This window comes from Siniperca chuatsi, linkage group LG9, assembly GCF_020085105.1.
Source record: "Siniperca chuatsi isolate FFG_IHB_CAS linkage group LG9, ASM2008510v1, whole genome shotgun sequence".
NCBI lineage: Eukaryota > Metazoa > Chordata > Actinopteri > Centrarchiformes > Sinipercidae > Siniperca > Siniperca chuatsi.
This window is the reverse complement of record NC_058050.1, coordinates 26,949,359-26,973,758: the sequence shown is the minus strand read 5'-3', so window position 1 is coordinate 26,973,758 and position 24,400 is coordinate 26,949,359. Positions and strand designations below refer to the sequence as shown.

Here is a 24,400-nt window from a genome sequence, read left to right as displayed (position 1 = left end):
GATAAAAGAGAAAGAACACAAACTTAAAATTAATATAAATCTAAAAGTCACAGAAATCCTGTAAAATGCTTACACATTATTGGCTTTATTGATGTGGGTGTGACCGACGGATGTGGTCTCCATCGGACCAACTGGACATTTGGCTCTGGTTGATGCTGGTTACTTGGGCAGCTTGATTAATGATCCTTGAGTATTTGGCCTGCTTAGGAGTGTGAGAGAGCTTTACCCAGGTGCTATGTTCAAAGTGAGAGCAGATTAGATGAGATGTGAGAAATAGATGCTGCTGGGTCTTGAAGACCCCATCTGCATGCTTGTAAAGTATTGGTGCTGGCTGACTGCTTCCCAGGTGCTTGAAGGTCTCCACCTGCTCCACCACCTGCCCCTTCAGCCTGAGGGAACAGACCCATCAGGACCATGTCGTCAGAACAATTGATGAGTGACTGGTGTGACTAAGATAGCCACCACTCTTGCCCTACCAGTGTTTGTTTTTATGGTGGAGTCTGATCACTTTGGCCCTGTGTCTGATCAGATTTTTTTTGGCTGATCCTATCTGCAATGGAGATGAACATTTTTTTTATGCAGGTAAAATTATATAAAGCAGCACCGCTAAAACTGGTGTGTCTGGGTTACTTCAATATGCATTTTTGGGTGTTCCTACTGTATGTAGGACCGCACAACTGATTTAACATCACTGACTGACTGCTGCTGGAAAGACAAATTTGTAATTTAATGGGAATGAGAATCTCTGGCCTTTTCAATTTCTTTTAAAATAAGCATAAAGCAGTGCAATTCAAGAAATAAAACCTACAGGCCCTTAATGACAGCCATTCACTATACAATGGTGACAATTTAAGTGTCCACTGTATAATTCCTCCTAGATTGTTTATACACAAATTATGTCTAAATGCTGCTGTGGAAATTATGCTTTTACTCTGAAGGATTTAGGTAACAAGTTTTGTTGTTGCTGCTGGAACACATGGAACAAAATCAAAACCACTTCAATATCTGATTCTTCGTAGGGGGATTTGAAAAAATCTTTTATTCTGGAAACCCTGGTCTTCCATGGTAACATTACACAGATCCTTAAGTATTGATTAACTTTGATTCTCTTCTCTTCATTCATCAGCAGTCTGTTTACACTACATTTGGTTTACACTACATTATAAGACATACATAAGATAAGGCCAGCATCAGTCTTAATTAGTGACAGTGCCTTGTCTGCAGCTGTGGCCATTTACATCATCTGTCCTAGTAAATACTAGGGATGTCCTGATCACAATCTGAGTCCTTTAATATTGGGTATCTGCGATACAGAGTCTGATCAGATATTTATATTTACCTAAATATTGATCAATTATGTTTGACACATTGAAACATGCCCACATTGGCCCCTATACTGATCCTTGGGATCGGCTCAGGACATCCGTAGTAAATACCCTGCTTGAATTGAAAAGATGAAGCGACAAAAACTTACAGTTCTGACAGTTATTTGCAAGAGGCTCGATAAATCTGCCACCGCATTCTTTTTGAGGTGTAGCCAACATTTCAGCTGTCTGCTGAACCAGGACTTGTTAGAGTACAATCTAACCTGTTTTGTTGGTATGTGGAGGAAGAGCAGATGGAGGCATTGAATATATGGTGTATAATGTGTGGTGACAGACTGTGCCAGACATTTGCTTTGAGAGAGCTGAGGATGTGAAACTACAGCTGGTCAGCTGGCAGCTTAAATTCCACACACATGACATTGGTGAAAGCGGAGATTGCAATTTAATAGGATTAGGTGGGATATGGAATCTAGTGAGAAGACTAAAATTAATACAGGAAAAAAGCATCATGCATCCACAAGTAAGCCATCTCTGTCATCTGCATAATAAGGCAGACAAATCTGCGGTTGTGCATTTTGCAGATGACAGACTGACAAAGGGGAAAAAAGAAACGTGTGACAAGAAAGCAGTGAAGATAGAAAAAAAAGATGAAAAAGATCTTCATGAGGAGACTTAACATCTACAAATCCATTTTACCTGTCAAGGCCTTATACAGTAGGGGCGGTCTCCACTGAACTACAGGATCAATGATGCTGTATGGTGACCTTGACCACATATGGCACAGTACTTGTATGATATTTGTGACAAGGGGTTATGAAACAAAGACAAAAAACTACATAAGGTCTGATATAGGTCTTATTATGACAGCTGCACACAAAAACCCATCCACCTACATATTTACACATATAGACTAAAGATGAGAAACTTGTGCAACCAAGTGTGTGCATTTCAACTCATTTTGGCTTTACTGAATTAATTTTTTTCAAATCCCCAAGTGTGTCTGTGCTTACGTGTGAGCAGACCATGGCTAACAGGCTGGGCAGAGCGGAGCTCTGCTGTCTGTCAGTTATGCTGGGGATGAGACACAGCGAGCCAGGCTCCCTGAGGACTACAACCAGCAGCAGCAGTAACAGCAGGAGCAGTGGAGGGGAGATAGAGGCAGCAGGGAATTACTATCTGCACACTGCCGGCACACTGATAGCAAACACCGCACTGCTAAGTTGGTTCAATAACCACACTTACACAGACACAGGTTTATACATATTTTAAACAGTATGTAGAGATACACTTGTAAGTATGGACACACACAGGCCCTGAGATAAATTTGTTTTTTTTTTTGCTTATTGGTCAGGGTCAGAGTAGAAAGCTAATGTTCATCTGTTGTCCCTGGCTAGATGTTAAAAAGGCACCCTAAAAATATATACAAACAACCTATATTATAAAGTCAACATGTAATAAAAGCATAACGCACAAGACAGTACAATGCATGAAAAACTGACAAATTCAGCTCTACAGGAGAGGAAATGTGGTTTTAACTGCCTCAACGCAAAGAAATAAGACAAACGGCCTTCAAAACCCACTTTCTAGCCCATATTCTTTAAAAAGACTTAAACAGTAAATTATTTTATTGCTGTATTAATGTTATTATCTTATTACCTTAATTCCCCTGAAAAGACCAAAACCAACTAACTAGTACTGTCTGTATAGTCACAGCTTCATATGCTGTAGCTGTGCCATAGGCTTGCAAAGTTGTCTAAAATCTATTCAAAACACATCAAAGAGGCAAACTGTTGCACTAAGTACTTTCTTTATAACAGTAAGTGCAGTTTATTCTGAAGCTCCGCAGCTGCATTGTCAATCTCAGAAGACAACCTGTGTGTCAGGCAGATGTCACTGAGAATGATTAGGACCTTTCTCTATGTTTACACTGCTCAGAGGAATAACCTTCACTGGCTGTGCTCACTGTAAGGAAAGAAAGAGGTCATTCAAAAGCAACGGTATGACTTTTTCATGTATTTTTAAGTCATTTTTGGATGACACTAGAAGTCTATAACATACAGCAGAGGAATAAGCTCTATAAGGCTGTGGATACAGTTAATAATAGTTGCTAGCAGGACTGATTCTTTGGTGGCCTTGGTCTTTTAATGGGAATTGATAGTAAAAAGATGAAAAAATACCAGCATTGATGCAGTGATGCAAATTTAAGAAACCAAGTTGTTTCAGTTAAATTTTGTACCACGAAAGGTTTAAATCATGTAAACTACTTCCTGTCACAAGCTATAGGCTATGTGTGCACCGGCACCAGCACCTGTGCACCTTCATGGACTAACAAGCATCCATTTATAAGAACACATGTTGTCATGGGTCTGAAATGTCAATATCTGAGTGCAGTTTACATGGACTTTATCAAAAAGCGCTGGCTGCTGAGAGACCTTAACAGTAATAATAATAATTATAATAATAAGGTGATATGTCAATTTCTATTGCTTCTAGAAAGGGCAACAAATAATTAGCATACCTGTAAAGTGCAACACATCCAGCACAGCTGGACACTTGAATGGTGTGTTTGCACACGTAACACACTACATCTTACAAGCAACAGATAGCCCACTGGTGTTACAGCACAAACAAAAAAGGATGCCCTCTTCAGCTCTCAGTATATGTAGTACTCTAACCAACACTTGCTTCCCCACAAATGGCTGTCTTGTCCCATCCCTCTCTTTCTCATTCCCTTGGGACCTATACAGACAGAGGCTGTATAGTTCTTTAGCAGTCACACAGGGCTGCCTGCTCTTTTATTTTCTTCCACTACAGGTTACACACACACACACACACTAGTGTATAACAGCTAGTCCACACATTCTCAGGTGTGTCCTCATGTGTGAGAGAGCCCACCAACCCAGGAGCCAGAGAAAGTGTTAAAAGGGCCGCCAAGAGAAATATTGGCATCACAATAGGCATTGATGTTTTCTGCACTCCTCAAGATTCAAACAATGGAAATGCCAATGAACTGACTAAATCCCAGTTCTAATGCATCTCAGTGATGTGTGTGAAGCAAATACAGAAAAGGAGGTTGAGTGTTTGTGTGTGCACTCTGTGTGGTTTGTACAGTAATGACAAGAAACGATGGAATATAGTGTTCGATTTGGTTGTGATTGAAAATCACAAACAATCAAAAACAGTCCACACGATCACCATCCACACGTCACGCTTTGACAAACACAAGAGCTACAGTCCATTTGTCTGTATCTATGTGTCGATGGGGGTCATGGTAGTTGTGGCGGGGAGGGGTGGTAGGCGGTGGGGGGTATAAAACATGTAAAACATTTTATTTCGAGTCTAATTAAAATCATGGATGACAAAAACAAACAGAGCTCAGAAGGAGGAGGGTGTGGGATCACAAAAGCGAGCCGGTGAATAATTTAGTGAGGTGTGTAAATGCATTTTGGTGCGTCAACAGAAAGAGAGAAACATCCGCGCACACAGTGATGAGCCACAGACAGAAACAAATGAAGAGAAAAAGGAAGATTGTGTTGATCCAGTGACTTGGCACAAAAAGCACTGAAGACTGTAGAACTCGTGGGAATTGTTATCTAGAGGACGAGAGCATCAAAAACCAACCCAAGTGGAGACTTACAGCAAACCTCGACCTTAAATTATACCAATGTCTAAAACTGAGCCCACTTAGAACCAAAAGAGCCAGCTCATAATTACTGGCAGACTGTCAAAGGCAAAATAGACTCTAGAAACCTGTTCCTCTAACCTCATCACTTACAAGCCCTCTTACTCTTTGCTCTCCCCTTTCTCCTTCATTTGATAGAAGAATATAAGCCAATGAACTGAATAGCTCACCTAGTTGTGCAGCTACCTGCGTATGAAACAGCAGTCCACTGGCTTTAGTCGCACTCTGCACTCAGTGTAGATGGAGCTACCAGCTCCACTTGTTATCACTTCACTACTCAGTAATTATTAGTCCTAAATACTGTGAAAATGTCAAAACAGTTTCATATATATTTAATGCCTAATAGGATTGAGAGTGCCTAAAAAACAGATACAGTTTGAGGCCATACAGGTGTACAACAGAAAAATGTCCCTCTTGTGAATTTCCTAAATTTACCTTGTTGAGACCATATATATCCGTAGTGGTAACACCATGTTAAAATGAAAAGAAAAACGCTCTGTGTGCAAGTTAAGTTATTTTTACCATTAGTTTGAAGCTGCTGAAAAGAAATCTCAATACATTTCAATGATGCATGTGTTCTCATTTGGTAACTTTGTATTGGCTTGATCTTTTTTTTTTTTATAAACGTTAAAAATTGTACGTTATTTGTGAAACTGCATTTTTCAGACTGCGTCTTGCCTTGACAGATTTGAACTTGTTCAACTTCCACATAATTTTCACTTTTGTTTTGGTCTTTCTTTCTCAATTCCTAGTGTACACCTGTACTTTATTTTTCACTCTCTACACTCACTACAAACCATATTTTGTGCTTTGTTTTCCTCTATGGAGACAATATCTCTGTGTTTATGACTCCCATTCTCCAATTCTCTTATCTGTGTGTCTGTCTACCTTCTCTATTTCACAGCCTCCAAACATAAGGCAGCAGACTAGCTCGGCTCTCCCAATTAGCCACAAGTCACACTGAGAGCAGACGCTGCAGAAACAACATGTGTTCCTCCAGTGGCCACAGTGTTTACGCTATCCCCTCTTTGATTAAACATGATATTAGCATTGATATCATGCAATTTCTTTTCACTTGTCTCAGCGGCTCTACATAGAAGTACATTTCTTAGTGGAATTCTCATACAGACCAGCAAAGGCCAACTCATTCTAGCTTCACAATGACTGCATAGCCACAAATCAGCTACCACCCTTTGTTTCTACCCTTTCTTGCTAAGCCAAAGTAAATTAGGTGCTTACGATTCCTATGGTGCGCATTTGTAGTTTGCTCTTCTCCAGATATTTCCTGGCTTAGAATGGTGCATCAGTGGTGCACGCGGCTCTAACCCCGATCACTACTGCGCAGACTCTGGCTCCAAATGAGGTCACCAGCGCAAGATGGCAGCTCCCGTATCCGGGATATTTTGGCTTCATTTTTGTACAGTTGGAGGAAGTGGAGACGCGTTGTCCATCTTTATATACAGTCTATGTGCAGCACCCACGTTGTTCAGTATGTGATGCACTCTGTAATGCTATCACAAAGAAGCACTGATAAGAGTTTTCCTGCTATTGAAATGTGCAGCCTGGCCAACCCTATGACCATATTGTCACCTAGCATCTTGAAATCTTTATTATGACTGGGTTTTGCTTAACTGTTTCTCTAATTAGCAATGTTAAGAGAACTGTGTGAAGCCACACAAATCCTATACTGTAGTAAGATGAAGCACAGCAGCATGTTGGAAATCCAAAATTGTGACATGGGTGGATAATTCACCAGTAAGTGACATGGTAAAAATATAAGCTTGGGACACAGCATGCGACAAATAGCTCTTCTACTCTGAAGTCAAAGCCCATCAGATCTCACAGCTGCTTCAGCTTAGCACTTCAATGTAGTCAGATCTCTCCTTCGACTCAGAGGAGATAAGTGTTTATTTCCTATGTCTAAATATACTCTGATGTGCAGTGAGAGTGTGGAAATAAAGAATTGGCCAGTGGCTCTGATGCCATTGCTCGTGCCCATGAAACCCACTCATTACTCATTGTGTCAATCCAAAAACATATGGGTGTATGGTGTTGAACTGCAATAAAAGTGGCTTCTTACTTTGTCTAATCTGATACACTTTCAAATACAGGATGTGTATGTCTTGTAAATAGGTCTTGAGCTAGGGGTGTCAAAACCACAAATGAAATGCCTTGATACTCAAGAAGAATGTAGACAATAATAATAATTGTGGATACAAAAGGGTCTGGTCTCTCATTAAGCTAAAGAAAAATCTGTGTGGACAACAGATTGGGTCATGATAAAAAAACACTACATCATGAATATTTTCTTGATTAATCCTGGCCACAGTTGCTGGAAAAGCTGTCCATTTATACTGCTTCAAAAATGACCCCAGTGTATCGTGGGAGAATTAATTAGTACAAAATTAAGAGTGTGATTTACTAAGACACATGGTTAATTATGCACCTGCTAATTTATTTGCCTAACTTATTGTGAGTGTGGAACATGTGTTTTGTGTGCAGTTGGGCTGTACTGCCCTGCAGCTGGGCTGCTCAAACTGCTTGAAGGATTTTAGTCTCTGCCAGCTACTGGAGCAAATTGGTCTGCAGGGCCTGGAATAAATCAGTGTGGCTACTGCCATGTTCCAGTGCCTTCTCATGCACAATGCAGATCATTGAGAGAAGTTTTTTCTTTGTATTGTATTTTTACCACAGCTAAATATTTATGATGCACTTGGTTATTACATGAAGTTATTATTGTCTTTATTATGCATTTTTCATATTGCATTTATTAATACAATATTTAGACTATTTGGATATGACGCTTTATGATACAATATATGCCATTCAATACATCATATCATAACCCACTTTTTAAGGTATAATCTGTTGGGAGATACAGTGACTTAAACCAACGGTGAGTTAGAAAAAGTATAAATAATATGTAATTTGTTAAGCTATTAATAGAGGAAAAGTCCACTACCTTCTGCTAATTTATGCAGTGTAAAATGCCATAGGCCTAAGCTAATAATGGTAACTAGCAAAAAGCAGTTGTTTTGTCTATGAACCTTGACAGTTATACCCTCCCCCAAAGCAGTCAACCTGGGGCAGGGACTCTTTTCTACTTCAAGGCCCACCTATTTATACTTGTAACGGGCCTGGGCCCATTAAAACATAAATTATAATAATAATACTACAAATGATTTTGGATAATGTATTCTATTCTAATAATCTAATTTATAATATATAGGGCATGACAGTCAAAGAAGGTTGCCACAAATGTGCCTGTTCAAAATACCAAAACTATAATTTACTATCTGGAAGATGTATTTTTCATTTATTGAATGAACATCGAATTAAAACAAAACACAATAATGTTTTTTTCGTTTTTTAATTACAAAGGAAGTATGGATTATGTGATGATACATGGACCGAACTATTACATTTCAAATGATTAAAAACCATTTTATCTTGAGTGTGAGTAGGATTGTTTTATGATGTCATTCACATCACGAGTAATTCTGAACAGGCACATCTGCCAGGACCACTTTTGCGCATGTGCAGAAAAGATTGGGCAGCTGTATGGGTCGGGCACTGACACAGCCTACCAGTTAGCTTACCTGTCAAGAAATTGAGCATCTCAAATTAATGACGTGAGCTGCCCACTAGCTTCAACTTGAAAACATTTTACGGCCCACTAGAGGGCGCTCACGGCCGTGGTTGAGAAAGTATGACCAAGAGGAAACACTGCTTAGTGTCTCTGTAATCGGGGAGGACTATACAAATCGGGGCTGTATTCTCGCATGATCAATTACTGTATCGTGATATAAACCGTTATCATGATATGAAATTAGATATACCGTGAGACAAGATTTTGGCCATATGGCCCACCCCTAGTATTGCCTATATCAGGTAGAGCTGGCTCAAGCTTCAGAAGTGGGCATTTTATTTAAATGCTGTCGAGATAGTCAGAGAGTTATGCTAGAAAACTACAAATAATTGTGTTGAAAATAGAGTTTGTGCCTACCCTGACTGAGGCCTACCATTTTTGAAATACTGAGGATCTGTTTTCATGTTGCTGTTTTCATGTTGCTGTACCTTCTGGGGAAACCAGCTGTGTATCTCAAGTGAGCAAAGCTGTATGCCGATTATATTTACCAACTGTGTGTTGAATTTCAAGGGTATTTTGATATGTGTTGATTTTTTCTTACTTAAAAGGAGCAGTGTGTGGGATTTAGTTGCATCTAGCAGTGAAATTGCAGTTTGCAACCATTTGAATACCGCTCACCCTCACCCGTAGGAGAAACTACGGTGGCCGCGAAACTTGGGAAAAACAGGACAGGCCCTATCTAAAGCTAGTGTTTGGTTTGTCCATTCTGGGCTACTGTAGAAACACGGCGGTGCAACATGGTGACCTCCGTGGAAGGGGACCCGCTCCCTCTGTAGATAAAAACGGCTTATTCTAAGGTAATGAAAACACAACAATTCTTATTTTCAGGTGATTATACACTAATGAAAACATACTTATGAATATTATATTCCATTTCTGCCAATAGAGCCTCCTAAATGTTATACAATGTTCCTTTAATAAAGCAACAATCAAAAACAATTGCAAAGGTATTAATTTGTTTTACAACATATATTTTCTGTGACAAAAGCTGTAATAATGCCACCACAATGTGCATTTTTGTCCTCTCCTTGTTTAGCCACGAGACACTTCTACAGTACACACACAGATATGAGGCACCCAAAAAGATATTTATATGTGGTTGAATATACTGTATTGTTATTGACTGTGCTGTAGTTAAACTCATTAATAAGCTATTATTTATTGTGAACTAAGTCAGTAATGTGATTAACAATGACTGAGAGAAGGCTGCTAATGGTAACATAATTACTGTACAGTGCTAATATTAGATATTTCTCCTGCTGCGTACAGGTTGCTTTTTTGTAGGTCTGAAACACTGAATGTTGAAACATGGTGAGTCATGGTTTCCATCCACCCAAAGAGCATGGGATTATCATGAATATCATGATCTTTACTACAAAGCAAAGTAACTGTTGATAGATTGTGTTGCAACATATCCTATATAAAACATGTTTTACAGACAGGGTGGCGGCACAGCAACCATAGCACTATGTGGACTAACCATACTGTGATCAGGTCTCTGGTGCAAGCTATAGTAACTGTAACTATAAAATATATATACACTACCACTCAAAAGTTTGGAGTCACCTGTTATATTGATGTTTTTCTTCTTTCCTTCAATAATGGCTATGTTAACATAGATAAAAACAGTATAATTATACACCACATGTATTACTTATGTTTGCAAGAGTTTTAGAATAATTAAATGATTAAAACCTCCGCTTAGTCGATGTCCCCACAGTGCTGCACGACGGGAGAATACTGTCGTAACCTTTTTCTCCTCCAAATACTCGATTTTTAATTTGTTTTCCAGTCCAGAAAAGCTAGGTGAGCCTAGATCTTTTTTTGAACCACAACTGTGCAACTGGGCTCTAAATATTTTGGGAACCCGTTTTCTTCGGGCCCTCTGCAGTCCAGTGGTTAGACTGAATAGGTTTAAACTGTGATTTGTCAGTCCATTAGTATGTTCAGCTGATCCACTTCCAACAGTGCTAACTCTAGACTAACCTACTATTTCTATTCTGAAGTTTTAAGAATAGCTTTGCTAAAGCAACACGCCTGTTAATTCCAGCTTGTTAGAGGCATTATTGTGCACTTGACACTGAAACAGGAACCTGTTCCTATTTAAATCTGCACAGATTTTAATGCTAAGCTTCCAAATTCTTTTACCAGTGACTGCTGATTTCTTATATTCTTGTTTAACTGTTGTTCAGAGGTATCTTTGTCTCTTTCTGCCCTTTCAGTTGCCAGTGTGGTTAAACCATTGTACAGCGTTTTGTTCTCCATGTACAAAACATTCCATTTTTTGCAAACCCTTCATACAAAATAACATTTATTTGTAAAGAGGACTTTCTACAACCTAAAAGCATGAAAGACCATTCAGAAATACAGAGTATTCCTCTCGCCCATCTGATTGTACCGAATCAAGCTTTTGTGGCAGGCGACTCCAAACTTGTGAGCGGTAGTGTATATGTAATATATATGTATATATATGTAAATATAACTATAAGCCAGACACAGACAGAGGGGGAAAACTGGGATACACCAACTTATACACAGAGGAATATAGTGTTAAGTGGGGCAGAATAGGAAGGAGTCCAGGCAACCAACACCGGAGGAATAGAATAGGAAATCAAAAAGCATAAGACCAAGCTCCATAGTGCAACTTGTCTTATCGTAAAAGTGTGACCAAAAACTCTGTGCTATATCTGATGTATTTCCAATGTATGTATCACTCACTCTTTGCAGGCGCTGGAGACATGGACTGGTACAGTGTATTTACAGTCCATGATCATGGTGAGGGTCTCACTGTCGTTAGCCTCCTGGAAGGGTGGCTGGCCACATACCAACATAAACAGGATCACACCGAGACTCCAGATATCTGAAGCAGAGGGAACCAAACAGAAACACAATCTGAATCCATGTGTACTGCCAGGCAAATACATTTTATTACAGCATACATGATCAAACCATAAGAAAGTATTACAAACATTTCTATTCAGTCAGAATGGAGAAATCACACACTGTGCTTGGTGCAAACACTAGTTGTGATGTAGGCTGTAATTTCCTTTTTTCCAAGCTGGATGGACTACTAAATTATTCCCACACTCAATTTTTGTATTTTTTTAATATTATATTTTGTGACATTTTATAGTAATTAAAGCCCAATCTGGTCACATAAATGGTAAATTGACTGTACTTGTATAGTGCCTTTCTAGTCTTATGACCACTCAAAGCACTTCACACTACATGTCACATTCACCCCATTCATACACTGATGGCAGATGCCACCATGCAAGGTGCCAACTGCTCATCATTCACACACACACACACACACTCACAATTTGGGGTACAGTATCTTGCCCAAGTGCAAGATACTGCTGTATCACCACTAAATGACGTCACTTCAATTAGGAATTTGACGTCTCATTTTACAAATATGTTTTTCTCCAATACCTCTTTCCTCTTATGTCTTCCATCTATCTTAAGAAAGGGTGACTACGATGGCAAAGATGCCATTGAATGGAAACAAGGAGACAATTAAGGGAAGTGGTACTCTGAGAGTCTGGTAAACAACAGGGATGGTGGGAAGCGCGAGGGCAATGTCCTACACTAAATGTCAGTTCTTTCCTGTCTTCTTTTCTCCCCATCTTCTTTCTCCCATGGCATTTTAACCAATCCTGAGCTGGAATGTGGAATGGCTGTGCACAAAGAAGGGGTCGAGTGTTTGTGTGCATACTCTAATATGTCCATTTCATTGAAACCCCAAAAAAAGCTCTCACATACAACGTTATCATGCAAAAGTGTGTGTGTGCTGACAGTATAATGAATGTCAAGTCATTTCATGTATGTGTGGAGCTAGGACAGTAAACACCTTCATGTCACTACTTATAGTATGCACTATCCTTAACTCTCTCTCCTACACCGGCAGATATTTGAGCAAGTTCATTAAACACACATCAGAGTACTACTTCTAAATAAGCAGCACAGATATGTGGCCTAAAATACCCCTATAATCACACACAAACAATTGTGCATTAGTTTGAACAACATTTCCATCTCCAATCCCCTGTTTAGCAAAGAAACAGAGCCAACTCACTCAGGCTGGGAGAAAAAAAAGACATCACAGCAGCTCCAGTCAAATATTGGCAGCTCTGAAGTAATTACCATGATGAAGATTTTTAAGTAACTTTCTAATTAAGCTCAAATGCTCAGATGCCCTAAATACTTAATGGGTTGGCAGAATGGAGCCCTGATGATGCACAAGAAGAAATGCCAGATACTAAAAATTCCAACTCTGAAAACTTTTTTTGTCCGAAAAGCATGATCGAGACTTACGGCTAATGAAATGCTTTGAGCCGCAGGCTTAGCCTTGAGTTAGCTATCTGATGCATTCTAAATCGGGCCAGCCCTATCTTTAGACCTGACTTTGCTGGGTTAGTATCAGCATTGCAGGACTTAGCCTTAGGCTAAGCAGTGCTGTGTATAATTAAACTAAGTGATCATTTAGAAAGCAAGCAGAATGAGCTGGACTGGAGCTTTGCTTTGAAGAGCACTCATTTGAGGGAAAGGCTCAGTTGATTGAAGTAAATGTAATTAGTTTGGTTTGGATTGGATTTTAATACCATCCATCAAATTCAATCTCAAGACACACCTGTGCTCCACCAACACTACTGTCCTAGCTCATGTCTATGGGGCTATCCTTGGCTCTGCGTCGTTCTCTCATCCTGACTGTGACAGCCACCAGGGTCAAGGTCTCTGCTACATCGAGCATGGCACAGTATAGGAGGGGAGTGCCCCTGAGGCATGTTTTATACCAATTCCATTTACCCATGTTCACTCAGCAGTAGTGAAATAACAAGGCAATATAAACACTGGACACAGCATGCATAAGGAAGCAGCTGTGGCAGACACTGGTCCACAGTTTTAGCTTGTCTTGTGAGAGCAGAGTCCCCACAAGCAAAACACAGGCTATGTAGCAGTTTAGAGGATAATTCCTGTTTTCTGTCTCACTTCCAGATGGCATTTGTTCTGAGAGTAGGCAAAAGTGAAAGGCATTAGTAACACAGAGCCACTGCTAAAGCTTAACAAATGGGGTGTTACAGGGACAACAGAAGCAGTTGATGATTTTGTCTAAAACGCGAAATGCATCAGTGTGGTCACTGTGTTCCTAACCCCTTTATAGAGCCCCTGCAATGGTTTGATTTGGCCCAAGTTTGAGTATTAGTCAACTAGACCACGCCTTTCAGTTTAAGCATGTTAATGGACCAAAAAGCTGCCTTAATATACAAGATGATAAAACAAGTGGTGTAAAGCATGTCCAAAGAACTGCTGACATACATTTCCAGGTGCTCACTGCACTCAACATCACCGATCAATTTTCGATTTAGAATCAAAATCGTGACACCCCTAATTGAAATTAACAACATGGATTTAGGCCTAGTTGCAAAGCCGAACACAACAGCACAGCTGTGTGGCATAAAATAAACAGAAAAAAGACAATTAAATTGTTAATCGCAATTAATACAATACATATTCTGAGTATTGGATGAGTTTAGGTTTCGGAATCAGTATTGGAAAAGACAAAAAGTTGGATTGGTGCATCCCTAGAGAAAAGCTTAGGCCTAAGTGGAGGTAACATTTTCAACTTACACCGAAACAAATGTAGACAGTAGTCAGAAGGAAAAATACATATCCAGAACAATAATGGTTTTTAATCAAGCTATACTTTGACACACCCACAACTCATATGTCTTCCAGATGTGATGCTTAATTCTCCCAGCATGTGAAACTACTGCTGGCAATATGGTAAAATGAATTCATGTGCGTCTTTCAAATAAACTCTATGTAGTCTATGGACATTCAGGGCTGCCAGTATTAAAATTAAATTATTTCTTTCTTTTCACAGGGCTCTCTGCCCAAATGCCCTTACAGTATGCCGACATGGCAACCCAGGCCTGAAATACAAGCAGTGGAACATTTCAGCCAAAGAGCTACGAGACTGATTTGATGGACACATTGATATGCTAAAAAATAAACCGCTCTATAGCCCGTAAAGTTGTCTGGAAGAGTATACCAAGAAACATGTCTGAAAGCAAAACATTTGCTTAAAGAGCCTGTTTAATTAAGCAAATTCTCTGAAAGAAGGGGATCTTACTAGGGATGCCCATAACAATACGCTGATTGTTATCCGCTGATATTCAGTAAAAATATGCAATCGGGAGATCGGGAATAATGCTTTCTAGTCGCCGATCGTGAAAATTGATCGAGGACGAATGTTGTATTTGTTTACTAATGGATCTTGACCTCTCCAATACGGCAACTGCGCAGACGCAGAGCGGCGATGTACAGCAGACTCCTTTCCAGTCAAGATGGCGGCAAAGCTAACAAAAAAGCTATTTATTCATCTCGAAGGGTCTAACTGTAGTGAATCATAACATATCATGTATGGAATTAATCTGCAGATGCTCCAGTTTAAGTTGAGACCAAACTTTCTATGGATGTCAGTTTTTGAGCCAAGACAAAGGCCAAAATGTGGCCTGCAACAGACTAGGTAAGCCTTGTTTTTAGCCTAGCAGTTGTTGATCGCTTGCGGCCGGTTAGGAGGATTGAGGAGTCAGGAGTTGGTATAAAACAGAGCAGTCAAAAGCCAATGGCTGTAAAGATCAATTTCCAGCCATGCTGCATTAAATCTACACTTTCCTGGCATATTTAGTGTTCAGTAATAGGCTCATCAAGGCGAGGAAGAAAGGAGAGGAAGAACCGGTGGCGAGTCAGAGAGGGAGAGACGGTAACGAATCGGAATTTTAAAAAAAAGAGAAGCTGAGCTATTTCTGATTCTGAGCAATTTAATTATAAAGACTTGATGAGGGCTGTGCGATATGAAGATATATATTGTGTGACGATAGAAAAACATTTATCTTTTCATATTATTGTCTATTGTTTATTTCGTTGTCACTCAAATCACACTTTTTATAGCAATTATTTTCATCATTTCAATCATCCACACGGCACTGATGTAGGCAGGAAATTTGCATGAAGGCTGGCAACACAAACAAACATGGGGGAGTCTAGAGAACATGACACAGAACGGGGTAATTCCAAACAGGAGAAGGACTCCAACCAGCCAAGACAAAACGAGGAGCTCAAACCTAAAAGAGGGGCTACTTCTGTCGCATGGACATGGTTTGGGTATTAAAAAGTCTGACACGGACCACAAAACCATACTTTGCAAATTATGCCGCAGACCTGTCCCTACAACAGACCCAAGGTACACAATGCCAAGCCAAAAACACTTCACTCAAGTCGAGTTGCCTGTCAAGCTTCATTGACAAAACTTTTGCTAGTCAATGAGATTTTGCTCATATCGCACAGCCCTGAGAGCGTTATGTGGTTCATTTCAATTTCAAGGACTTTAAGCGCTTTTGTAAAAAAAGGGGGCTATTTTCAAGGTATTCCAGTACTTGATTTTTTAATACTGCTATACCAGCTACTATAACAAAAGGAATCGATCCTTTATCCTTTAATTGGCCGATATGGCTCACAGACGATCGGCAATCGGTATCAAAAAATGTGGCATCCCTAGATCTTACATGTTATTTGTTGTTGCAAGGCTGCTAAAGATACATGTACTTTTCTTACCTCTGTTCCTTTCTTGTGTTCCAACTTCAGCCTGGATATTTTATTAAGTATGAATATATATGTCATGAATTCTTAAAACTTTGTTTTAAAAAAATTACTCTGGAGGGATGAGTACACTACTCAGCTGTCTACTTTATATCTTTTTATGTTTCTGGGCACAAGATGCCTGGCAGTCTGGCTACGCCTAACTCCAGCAAGGGCAACACTAAAGAAATCAATACCTAAAAAGGATCTAGGTCATAGCAGAGCAATTTGTTGTGCTTCTGTATACTTTGGACTTTATTACAATCCTCCTCTGTGAGTGGTCTTGCTGTCTCCTCACAGTGTTCAGACCTCCAACTGTCACAATCACTGATAACCAGCACAGCAGCAAATATAAGTTTGCTTTTGCCTTACACTAAGTGTGTGTGCAACACAGAAAGGGGACTATTTCACACAAATAATAGCACTGTCTCAAAAAAGTCTTCTTCATTCATTTCAATGAGACCAATGCATTGTAGCAGTGGGTGGTTGGAAAAAGGGTGGTGCGTCAAAAAGTTAGTTCTGGCTCTACCTGTTCTATGGAGCATTATATACATCTACAAAGGACACATACCAGGTGTCACATCCTCACATTTGAGAAGTTGGAAGTAGCAAATGCTTTAAAAATTAATCAAATCATTAAATCAAATTAGTTGATTAATTTTATGTCAACTGACTAATGGATTAATCAGCTCATTGTTTCGGCTCTACAGCAATTAACTTTCCATTATCAAAGAACTATAAAGTGTAAAAGAGATTTTAATGGTGTGACAAAGTTGGCATTCAAGCCCTGCCTGTAATACAGTAACATCTGGATTCATCAAAGAGATATTTAATTGAGGCTGAAACCAGACTTGTACTAACAGCAAACATGATAATTACACCACATTTCATCTATATTGTCTTAACTGCTGAAGAAAAACTAGGTGCAGTTGAGGAAACAGTGAGGATAAGGCACAGATGAAAACACAAATACACTAAATACCGCTAGAAACACTCACAAGGATACTCTTACATCATTACTGTAAACCTTGTGTGTGTCTATAATGCATTAGAGCATTGTTTAAACCTGGAAAAAGGGTTTGGCACAATAAATAAAGGGATATAGTGATATCTTTTGATTTTCTAGTTCTATTGTGCATGGACCCACAACTCAAAACAGTGGATTCCTCCACACAATTAAGCAGTTCTTGCAAAAATAGAAAACAAGTGTAAACAGGAAAAAGCAGCAAGAATGCCATACAGCTCCCAACCCCGTGTGGTGGCTTAAACAGATGCACAACTAAAGGCCAGATAAAAATAGAGCCTTTTGAACATTAGTTTTAATCTGTGGAGTGGAAACCTCCATATTCCCAACCAAGCTAAGTTTATGGAAAAGTAGCCAAGACAGGTTCAGAGTTTTATACCCTGCAAAGGGACTTGCTTGGAACTTTTGTGCCCTAGAAACTAATTAGCAAAGTGACTAATACTAGCTGCTGAAGTCTCAAAAGTTTACTGACATCCAGTTTACAGACAGCGAATTAATTTAACTTTTAGTAAACTACAGACATCTGATAATGCACAGCAGATAAAACTGTGAGGAAAGCCATATCGATCAGTTGAGATATGCAAAAGGAGTCCATGGGCTTCAGTTTGCCCATTACTGAGCTTCACATTAGACAATTATTTTCAAGCAATCTTCATATGAAATGTACAGCTGTAAGATTACAAGGCACGCAAAAGGCACATACACACCATAGTCACATTAAGCAATTCTAGAGGCTGCCACCAACATGTCAACCGAGGAGCACTCACACACTCTTCAGGCCTTCAGACCCTTGCACTCACACACACATGCTCTCATCACATCAACATAAATGGTACTGTCATTAGCAGGAGAGTGGAGAGAGCACTCTGGGTGACAGCTGTAGATCTGCTTAAGATCTCTTTCTGTCACATACAGATCTGCTGCTGCAGCTCCACCTCCACACCGCATGTAGGAGACTGCTGTCCTGCTTTCCATCTCATAGTGTGTCTGGGGTTTTTCCTGGCTCAGAATGGGCCTTTGGGGGGTGACTACGCAAGACACTAAGCATGATAGGGCTGGGCGATATGGCTTAGTAAGGGTTAGAATGCAGAACTTTTACTTGTAGTTGAGTACTTTTGCTTAAGTAATGGACCTCAATACTTCTTCCACCTTTGGTTAGCGCACAACTGCACAGTCTAACTGCACCTGTGTTACCAGCCAAGCCTTTTGAGAAAGGTGGTCTTGTGGGCAACCAGTTTGTGTGACAGAGTGTAGCTGGTTTGTTGTGGGACTAAGGCTAATGTTACTTAAAATAGCCTAAAACCTGAGGTCTCCCAAATACGTTTTGGATTTGCGGAGCTGGAAGCTGCGTAGAGTAATCAGAGCCATCAGATTATTGATCGAATTTCTCTTGTAAGTTAGCTCAACTGCTAACCAGCTAAGTTAGCTTTTCACCGTCTCGACAACTGTGCTGTGAAGAGAGAAGACACTGCAAGCTAGTAACGTTACATAACGCTAAACAGGGACTTGTTATTTTTATTTATATGTGTCAGGCGCGTTCTCACCTATACTGGAAATACTCTGGTTTAAGTGAGGGGAGCAAAAAACGGCTTTTATTTTACGAGAAATCACAGGAAGTCTTCTCTCCCATTAGCGCTAGCTTCACAGCGGAGCGTTCAGGTCCAGTCTAAACAATGCAGCTTAGCTGGCTACCAGCGCCAGCTGCATGTGTGGTAAAATATAGCAGCTCTGTGGATGAGAGGGGAGTCAACTGCTGGAAGTCTAAGACATCGGATTTAAGATTATTTTCTGCTTGTTCAACAGTTGTTATGTCAAAATTACTGATTAAATACATTCGGACAGGCTCTGAATTGCCATTTTTATTCTCAAATCTTATCATTGTGGCGCTGGTGATTTTCCTTTGGCACTGGCTAAAATCTCTTTGGGGGGTGCCAAACATTTCCCTATGGAGGAAAAACCCTGTGTGTCACATATCACTGGTCTTCTACTACCTATACAGTATATCTCTTAATATACAAAATCTGAATATTAATCAATTATATCTGTTTTACCAAGACGCTGCTCCAAGACAAGCTTTCAGCACTTTCAGTTATATAACATGCATCCAGTACTTCTTGGTGGTGGTGTCTACTAGGTCTGCAACCTGGGTCATTTTCATTATCTCTCTCTCTCTCTTTTTTTTTTTTGTCATTTCTGGGATGATGCAGCAAAGGGCCCGGGCTGGAATCAAACCACATGGTACACGCTCTACCAGGTGAGCTACCGGGGCGCCCAGGTCATTTTCATTATCAATTAATCTGCCCATTTTCTCTAGTAATAGCTTCATCGTTGTCGCTGTGACAATTGCTCAAAACCCAAGTTGACGCCTTGAGATTGCTTGTTTTGTCTAGGCAACAGTTCAAAACCCAAAGAGACTCAACCACAGAAAACTAGGAAAACCAGAAAATATTCTGATTTGAAGCACAATGCAAATTCCACCTAGAATTTAAAAATAATAATGTAATTGTAGTGGTAATATTAATAAATATAAATAAATAAATAATAATAATAATGATAATAGGAATGATAGTGACAGGAATAATAATAATAGAAATAGAAATAAGACTAATAATAACAATTGTCGTAGCAGTTGTCGAGCAGGAACACAGCAGGTGGCCCACAATCACCGATCCAGACTCTGGGATGTAAACAGAATTTTAACAAATAACAAAAAATGCTTCTGCAATACATTACCTATCCTAGCTTTAATATTACTTATGTTTAAACAATATTTATGTAACCTACTACCCAACAAGTAAAAAATAAGAGTGCAAGAGACAGAAAGAGAGAACATGAGTGGGTGAGTGAGAGAAAGTGAGACAGAACTTTTTTTGGACCCATTTCATCTGGCTACTTCTGAAAGCAGAAAAGGCAGCAGAAAGAAAATATAGTGAGCACAGAGGAAGCAGGGCTGCACAGATAACAAGGACAACTGCAATGGCTTAAGGTACTGGTGGACTCCCTCCATCTATCACACAAGCTGATGGTGCCTAATTTGGAGACAGGGCTTGTTTGCAGCAGTCTGGTATGAATAGGTCAAATGTGGGTAAAATGCATGCTCATTGTCCAACGTCAAATACAGGGTTTGTGTTTGAAAGTGATATTTTCTTTTTTTCCGTCTGATTGATTGAATGTTTGAATCTCATCTTGGTTTGTAGTTACAAAGCCTTTGTTAGTGGTTGACTGTCCTCTGTCTGGAGGTCTGGAGAGCCATGCACTTTGCTTTCCTCTGGTGACTTGTCTGAAGCTTCATCAAGCAAGTCTAATCAAGTCTCTATTTTCAAAAGGGGTCTGGGGAAGCACCCTTGTACTTCAAAAAACCAGGGTTGTCTGACACTTTTGAGCCTTTGTAGTCTGTTTCAGCAGACTTGAGGCCTTCAAAAAACTAATTTAAACTTTCCAAATTAGAGATTCTTGAAATGGTTGTTTTGTTTAAAGAACTAAACAGAGTATGGTCTGATTTTTTTAGAGAAATCGATGGTTGAAAATATCACAAAGGAAATGTATTAACATAAAAAGGGGGTTTTGTTCCATGTAAAATCAATGTGGTTCGAAGTAAACATTTTATCAGCATCATACAAGATCAAGTCTCCAGGATCTCTATCTACTGTAAAGTTTCCAAATTTGCCCATCCTCAATTGGTAATGGCTGAAACTACTTGTAACACTAGTACATTCTCAACTACAGAAACCTGGGATAATAGCATTATGTGTGGAAAAAAAAGAGAAATTCAGGCAACAGCATTAGGATCCTTGGAAAAGATGAAATGCTATCCTGATGCTAGTTTCATCAAGCATCCTCCTCCCCTCCACATACACACATCCTCCTGACATGTTACAATTGCTAATGATTCAGCTATAACCTGCAGCAAATTATAAAAGTACACACACAGATGCAAATACAGCTTAAACATCTTCTGGGATTGTCAGTGTGTGACAGTAGTCTTGAAACCTGGGGGACTGGCTTTATCATTTACATTGAACCATTCTCAGGTACTTTCACTGCCTCTTGTTATGCTGTTAGCGAACTGTAAAGTGATTGGTAGTCAATAGATAAAGTAATCATTTTGAGATCTAAAGAATGCTACGGATGCTGGAAGACAATAAGTGACGTCTCAAAGAGAATGCTGGTAGACTGACCACACCTAACCTCAGACATGCAAGAGCGCAGGAATAAATAGACAGAAAGATTAGACAGACATGCCAAAGCTATTCCATTATACTCTATTAAAAAGCACAACCCCCGCCCCTTCACTGACTGACTGAGGCTCAGAAGGTTTCAAGCATGCAAAAAGTAACAGTGCCAGCACTTTTTTGTGGAGGGTTATGAGGGATTTTGTTCCTGTGCGATTCCAAATGTTAATTGTATCAATGGGGCATATTTCTTGTCCTCGTTCTGCAAGTGAGAGAAACAGCAACAGATGTTGAAAAGAACCATGGCACACAGAAGCAGCCAGGATACACTGATACAGACAGCACAACAGCACGTCACTGATCAGAGGAGGAGGATGTGTTTTGGCATAAGAGAATATAAAATAATACGTGTGTGTGTGTGTGTACGATATCTGTGCACATGTTGGGTAAGTATGTGCGAGTGACTGAGACAACGAAAGACAGGGTGAGGGAGTAAGACAGAGAGAGGAGGGAGAGCAGAAATATGCTAGCTCTCAGTGACGAGCAGAGCTGCTGTTGCTGAATATGGATGAGAGCCAGAGCCCCAGAATAAAGTGCAGCTCTCTCCCAGGCATCTCCTGCCTCATGTTGTCTTATATTAGCATGATGGCTGGGGGCTTCTCCTGTGCTCTGAATATGAAAGAAACTAAAATCCCTAACTCTTAAACTACTAACAGTAGTGGTTAGTAGTTAAGTTAATACGCAATTATTTTCTCAATTAATTACCTAGTCTATAAAATGTCACAATTCCCCAGAGCCCAAAGTGACATATTCAAATTGCCTGTTTTGTCTGGCCAAGCCCTCAAAATCCAAAATATTCAGTTTACTCTCATATAAGAAAACAAGACTAAGAGTCCACAGCCTTGCTAGCAGTTCGGTGAGGCTGTACTTAGGCACAGCAGTTCTTTGAGCTAAATGCTCAGCATCCTCACAATGGATTATACTGATGTGAATAATATTTACCATGTTCACCAGCTTAGTTTAGTGTGTTAGCATGCTAACATTTGCTAGTTAGCACTAAAAACCAGTGGTGGAAAGTAACACATTAAGTCAAGTACTGTACTTTATTTTTAGTAGTGTTGTATTGCTATTTCTACTTAAAGTTCCCCTCCAGATGAGGAGTCTGTTGTGACTAGCAGTCGTATCAGAATGGTAAGTGTACTTAGCATCTTTTATTTATTTATGTTGTTTGTTAGCTTGTAACTTGCAATGGCTGATACAGCATTAGTGGTTGTGAAACATACAATAATATCTGCTACGATGTTACAGTGCGTTCACATTGTTATCACGTAATGTTAGTAGACAGTGGAAGGAAGCTCCAGGGTCTGGTTTACATCCAAGAACTGCACTCCATGTTTGCTGTCAAAACTTTCACTAAGCTAACTTAGTGCAAACTCTCGCTCTCTGTACTGACAAGTCCGCTCTGCGCTGGAGGTTTCAGGTTTCTTTGCTGTTGGCTTTTGAATTTGTGACGTCCCACATCTAGCTTGTCCGGAGTGCGTTTGAATCTCAGATTTTAGGAAAGTGTACAGACATCTACCTCTTCAGGAATGTGAAAACACCTCTCTAATGACAAACTTTGCACAGATACAAGTCAGTAAAGTCGAGGTCTGACATTTTAGGGGATTTAAACATAACACATGTTTGAGTGGAGGGGTAGTTTAAATAAATTATCTAAATACTTCTTCCACCAATGCTAAACACAAAATACAGCTGAGGCTGACAAATGTCTTGTATTTGGTCACAAGTATTAGACGAATTGAAATTTTGACCTGATGGCGCTAGTTAAAGAGAAGGATTTCCAAAGTGAGAAATGAATTAATCTTAAGGGGGTATGAATGTGTACCAAACAGCATGGCAATTCATCCAATAGTTGAGGTATTTCAGCCTAGACCAAAGTGGTGGACTGACTGATTTAACAACAACTCTATCTTTAAAGCCACACCGTTAGCATGGCTAAAAACACAAAAGACAATATAGTTGTGAAATAAACTTGGTGTTTCTGTCTCTGACTTCTTCTTGGTTAATTAGCATGATAACAGTAAACTAGTAGGCTGGGAGCCAGGTCCAGCCCTCAGGATGTTTTCTGCTACCCATTTTTCACTATTTCCTGTTAGCCTATACTTCGGACCATCACAATTTGATAACGACCAACCCCAACTCTGGGCCATTTGGCCTTAGGGGGCCTTTTTGGGGACATGTTTCGGGCAAAATGATGTAAATGCATATATTAAGGTACTACAATTGCATAAATAATCATATAAGTATGAAATTTGGCAGAGAGTACCCTGAAAGGAGAAAGTAGCAATATAAGATTCTGGGACTTGCTGCCATTCTATTTTAAAATGATTTTTCCTTCATGTTTGAGCTGATGTAGTGTAGGTTGTTTTAGCCACAATACTAAATGAGCACATTTTCACAAACTAGAGCATGTTGCCTTTCAAATGAGTCCTTGGTCCTGTTTTTAAATGTTAAGTACTTAGGTGCACATTGATTTGCAATATTCATAATTATTGATGGTTGGCTTCTTGATCACATGGTAGTCATGCTAGTCTGTATTATAACCGTATAAATGAGTGTATTGATTTGGACAAGCTATCTGTGCATATACAACATAAAAATATTTTGAATACCATTTAAAAGCATTTGTTTTCCTACTGTAGTATTCACTTTTCATGTTCTTCACTTAAGATAGCAGTAGTAGCAGTACATATGAACATATTGTTAGATGCAAAAAAAATGCTTACTCCCATTTGGAAGGCTAGCGACTGAAAATTCAGTTTTCTCTGATTTGTGGTACAGTGAAGAATTTTGGCCACAACAAGCGTAATTTTCAAGATAGAAAGGTCATCTTGGGCTCAAATT

At 39.6% G+C, this 24,400-nt stretch overlaps 1 protein-coding gene across 1 annotated transcript in view; it reads right to left on the bottom strand.

The window, feature by feature from the left end:
• snrka (SNF related kinase a) overlaps positions 1 to 24,400 on the bottom strand; it is a 55,499-nt gene that overhangs the window by 16,066 nt on the left and 15,033 nt on the right. Inside the window, 1 exon segment of the mRNA XM_044207978.1 lies at positions 11,375 to 11,516. Coding sequence (XP_044063913.1) covers positions 11,375 to 11,516 — 142 coding nt within the window.